A 5,342-nucleotide genomic window follows, 5' to 3' on the forward strand; every position below is an offset into this window, starting at 1 on the left:
GCATGCTCCATTCTCCATGCTCTATGTTTTGCGAGAAATTCGAATTTCCATACCGACTTCCATATGGTCCCATTAAAATTCAAATGTTATCCCTGAACAATATTATCGAGGCCTTTTCGAATTATCGAGGTTTGAATTAGGATTCAATAAATCAGGCATTTGGTGTGTATATACATTAAAAAGGAATTGTGTTCCTGTGATGAACTTTCTTTTACTTTTACGTAATGTAATAATCTAGATCTAGAGTGTAGAAATTCCTGGAAAGTGCGATTTATCTGTCAAGCAATCATTACTGATGAAAAATTACAAAAATTTTTGAATGATATTTTTATGTGGAAGTTAAAGCTATTAAAAAATGTTTTCAACAGACAATTATCATTACGAAAACGTCATTACGAAAAAGAAAAAGAAAAGTAACGAACTATATACCTTTAAATATATCACTTACTTATTTTTTTATCCTGTTCTGAGGTAGACCAAATTAAATAATTACATGCCGATACATGCGGTTGCCGCACCATATATGTATATTAGATAATATCTATTGCTCTACTATACGTACAAAAGTTGCTCAGAGGGCGGGTAGGGGAGAGTAGGGACGTATACCGGAACAAGTCGCAGATCAAAATCAAATTATAAGCAAATTCATAGGCATACCGATAACGTGACCACAGCCTGGTACGCCATGGATAATGTTACAGTATTTTCTTTCTTACATGCGCTGGGCTAGATGCACAATGCGTTTTAATTCGGTCGGACCATTGTCGACACGTCGATTTTGGATTTAACCTCCTTCGGGGCTGGCCGTCGTCGGCCCTTACTACGTCCCCGGACACGAGGCTCAGTGCTATATGTCGGAGGCCTTTCAGGTTCGGGGAAGAAGGGTTGGTAAAGTGATAAGTTAAGTGATGGCGGTGGTCAGTGGTAGTGGTGAGAGAGTGGCAAAGTAGTGATAGTGTTTGAACAGCGCACTTTCGTCGCGTTTTTGATCTCGGGGTCGATTTACGGCGACTGCGCGCCGAGAGCTCTCGTATGTATATATTTACAATTGTGCGTGTGCTTTAGTGGTATATCTAGTTCAGCGTGATCTCTCTCTCTCTCTGAACATATAAGTCTTTTCCGCAGGAAATCACCGTCAATCTCGTAGATGGAACGGATTCCATTCTCTATATAGATGTATTCATTACGTACGTGGACTACATACGTTTTATTCAATGTTTCTGTTATTGTCGAGCATAAATAAAATAAAAAATGTTCGCTCAATTCACGCAGCTCCTTGATAAATGATTATTATTATAGTTTTAATGATTGTTATTGTTGTATATATTGCACGTATGTAATCCACGAGAAATTTTTCTTTGACAGGCGACAGAGTGTAGAAAGAGGAGACGTCGTGTGTATTTAGATATTCAATGGTAGGTACGTGCACACGGTCATTATTCGTATTCATTTGTCGAATGACCGAGCGACCTTCGAGAAATCACGCGTTCAACTAAGACCGACGTGACGACTCACGGTCAGCAATAGCTTGGTAGAGTGGAGACCCTTCGGAGGATGCTCGTAAACGTATACGTTCGCATACGGTCTTTGCGTAGGATGTGACAAAGCGTGTCCTGTAAACGTATTGATAGTTGAATTTGATGCGTATCGTATTTTTCTTTTTTGATGGTTGAAGCTATCTCACGAGAAATGCAGAATTCGAATCTTTATCGCTTTTTGCCGTGAAAGTCGCAGTCGTTTCATGTCGACGAGCATATGCGGTAACGATATGCGATCTGCTATGATCTGTGATTACTGCAAATTGTACGTCTGCTCTCATCCTTGGTTATGGTACTGCACGATTCTGTATATTTTACGAAATGGATTTAGTGAAACATGAGAGTAAGATAAGATGAGAGTAATTTTACTTCGCTCGTATGTTGAAAGACCATGAGAAATTGACGATTGCAAAAATACTCGCAAACTAGTACCCTTGTTCAACATTGGAGATACAAAATCGATATCATGAGAGGTAATAATATCCCGTTTAATGGTTAAATTAAGAGCGAAACGATGTTCGTGACCCGACACTTTTCTATCTGAAACTAATCAAGAAATTCTCTAGAGTTCTACAAATTCGGCGCCTTTCTGTCTTTTCTTTTTATAGATCTCATCAGCCGCGATACGTTTCAAGCAAAATTCGCACTCAGAAACGTCTGTCAAATTGAATTTACGATTATAAATAGGAACCAAGAATTTGGGCCAATCATAAAGTTGAACCACATGAGATTTGCGGCCGTAATATTATTAGCTTACATCCCTTGGTAGTTTCTAAGCAAAGAATAATGTGTTAAGATTAGTGAATATGTATATCTGTGAAATAAAGTCTTAAAAGCTTTTAGAAATATTAAATCAAATTATTAATCTTAATTGTTTTACGGCACAAAGCGATATTTATCTTCTTAGTAATCATTCTATTGACATTGATTAACTTTAGTTGAGGTTTGGCTGCCTGTTTACTTCTTCGTGGAAAACTTCGATTAGAAAACGGCAAAGATTCAATCGAAGTTAAGTAAAAGTTAATGAAAGCCTGTAAATCTTACGAATCATCTCGAAAGTTTAATGATTTGTGCGAGCATTCTCCTGTAATTCGTGATGGGAATGTATCACGACAACTTATAACGATCGTAATAACTTGTATTCGAACAGTCCGACCAATTAAGGGGCGAAAGGGCGTCCGCGAAAGTCCGAGCTTTCTACTCGACGAAACTAATCGACTAACTTGGTCGGACTCCTTGTGGTATCTCGTATGCTGGACTTCCGGTGACCCTTCGACCCTATTCCACGACTGAGTTTTAATATAGATCTTTCAGCGGGGGCGAGTTGAAGACAAACTTTTTCCATCATCCTGTATAAATCAGTATGGTTTCCGTATGCCTAGCATGACCGAAGATGTCAAATGAGAAGCGTGCAATTATTAACGTTAACCATTTTCAGCATCTCAAAATTTTACCCTTATAAATCTTGTATTTGCATTTCTGCAAAAATACGTTATGAATGCGATTGTTATCATATGTGATTTGTTTGTGTATATTTTTAATTATTCATTATATAATCACTATGATGTTGATTTCAATTTGACTGTATTGTGTTGACTTATTCAGATAATTTGTGCAGAACACGAATTATTATATAATATCAGTATTAATGAATAACGGTAGTTATTTTATGATGTAAACGCGTATGAGAATAAATGACGAAACAATTCGTGAAAGAGACGTTTGAAATTCTCTTGCCTTTTTGTACATTAACACACCGTGCAATTTGCAGTAGTGACGGCAATCAACACGAGCTCGTGACAGTGAAACGTTAGCGCTACCACACACTTTGACGTACACACACACGCGCGCGCATTCACACTCTCACTCATACTCACACACACACGTATGTGATAATCTGATCTTCTCATATGTGTCTCCGCGCATTGGGATGTTCCCACAGCGCATCATAGCTCCTGGTCAACCTACGGTTTCTATGCTTATAGTCTAACGGAGCGACTCGATTAATCGAGACGTGTTTCGTCGACGACTCAGTTGTGTATACAGTGCACGCATCGATACAGAGGCCGTTGTAACGGCATGGCGCATCGAAGCTCCTTATTAAGGTACTTATTGACCGCACACTGTGCTCAATAACAAAATCGGGCTTTTATTGTTAATCATACTGCGTGAAACAAATGAGATTACATGTGCTTTTCGGTTCCGCTTATTTGAGAGTGCATTATTAATCTTAAAGAGAATCATCTTCTCTTTTTTTATTTCTTTTTAGAATTTAGAAGAGAAGAAAGAATTTATTGGATTACTTAAATCGTATATTCACTTTTTTTTTTCATTCATCGACTTTCGCGCGCGCTTTGCGAGAGAAAAGTGAAAAGGAAGAGGCTGCAATAAATGTCCGATTCTGCAAGTCCATGTTGTTACATACGTACAATCACCGTGTATGGAATAAAAAAAGAAACCCAACCAGTGTGTGTGAGTGAGAGCGGGTGAGTGAGCGAGTGAGTGAACGAGGTGAATGGGAGTGATTCTCATTTGTGTGGTTGACTGATCGTGTGAGTGAGCGTGTGAAGTGGCGAGTGACGGACAGACAGACAGACAGATAGACAGATAGAGAGGGAAAGATAGAAAAGAAAGAAGGAAGTAAAACCTGATGTCGAGAAAAAGGCGAGAGGGGAGGCATATTGGGGGAGGAAGAAGGGAGGGAGGAAAAAATGGAGAGTGACGGGTTGTGGAAGTTGACAGTATTCTCTGTGTGAGCGTGTAATAAAGGGAGAGCACAAAGTTTTCTTTCTTTTTAATGCTTGACGCAAATATACACATAGTAGAAGCGTCTTTCTATGTCTTTATCTGAAAAAAAAGAGTTCAAAGCGATGTACAATTGAATCGCATTGAATCAGCGACAATCGGCTATTGATAAGGATATTTTCTGCGTATCGCTTTCGGCGTTATCCTCGAGTTACATGCACGAGTTCACATGCTGGAATTGATCGTTCGTTTTTATTTTACAATCTGATTCAGCGAGAACAGTAGATATGACCAAACGGATATATGGCTAATCATAACGATAGAGTAACATTGCAGACTTTTTTAGAGATACAATTGATACTAATAGTAATTTTTCAAAGATTTCAATTGTTATTTCTATCAAATGATGCTATTATGTTTAACAGCTTTACGATCTAATAATAAGTTTAATGAAAGGAATATTATAATAACATCTTACATATTGAATTACATTTACTTTGATTGACTCTCTATTTGTTAGAAGCTTTTGACAACAATTTTTCTCTTTTAAAATTACGTGCACGTGCTCGATGATTGACGTCAAAAAGATACGGCGAGTCGATTGTCATTTTGAGAAGTAATATATTGTTGAAGTGCACAGGTCTTTCTGACTTCTGTTATAATATGCGTAAAAGTATGTGTATGTTAGTAGAGTAGATTGGGACTATTCCATCAGTTTCAACTTTGAAGTAGGTAATATGCATACGAAAATTTATGATAGCAAACAATATCTTTTTTGCAATGCTTATAATTATATTATACAGTCATGATTATTCCTTGAGATCATGAGTATAATTTTTAATAATCAGCATGTGCTGTTCAGAATCGTAAATATTATCGAAAAATGAACGAAAAAGTCCCGTTCTATTCTATAGAAGTCGAATAGAAGTAGTAGCGAAAATGTCGAATTCTGTGAAATTATTTTATTTTATTTTATTAATTTCGTTCGTTTGTATGTATCTATATAATATATATGTATATATATGTATATATATATGTATATATATATATATAATATAT

At 37.0% G+C, this 5,342-nt stretch overlaps 1 protein-coding gene across 1 annotated transcript in view; it reads right to left on the reverse strand.

Moving 5' to 3' along the window:
* LOC108687631 (gamma-aminobutyric acid receptor subunit beta) overlaps positions 1–5,342 on the reverse strand; it is a 75,333-nt gene that overhangs the window by 8,394 nt on the left and 61,597 nt on the right. The window contains 1 exon segment of the mRNA XM_018193507.1: positions 1,494–1,527. Within this exon segment, the coding sequence (XP_018048996.1) occupies positions 1,494–1,527 (34 nt within the window).

This window comes from Atta colombica, unplaced genomic scaffold (genome assembly GCF_001594045.1).
Source record: "Atta colombica isolate Treedump-2 unplaced genomic scaffold, Acol1.0 scaffold210, whole genome shotgun sequence".
In the NCBI taxonomy this organism is placed as follows: domain Eukaryota; kingdom Metazoa; phylum Arthropoda; class Insecta; order Hymenoptera; family Formicidae; genus Atta; species Atta colombica.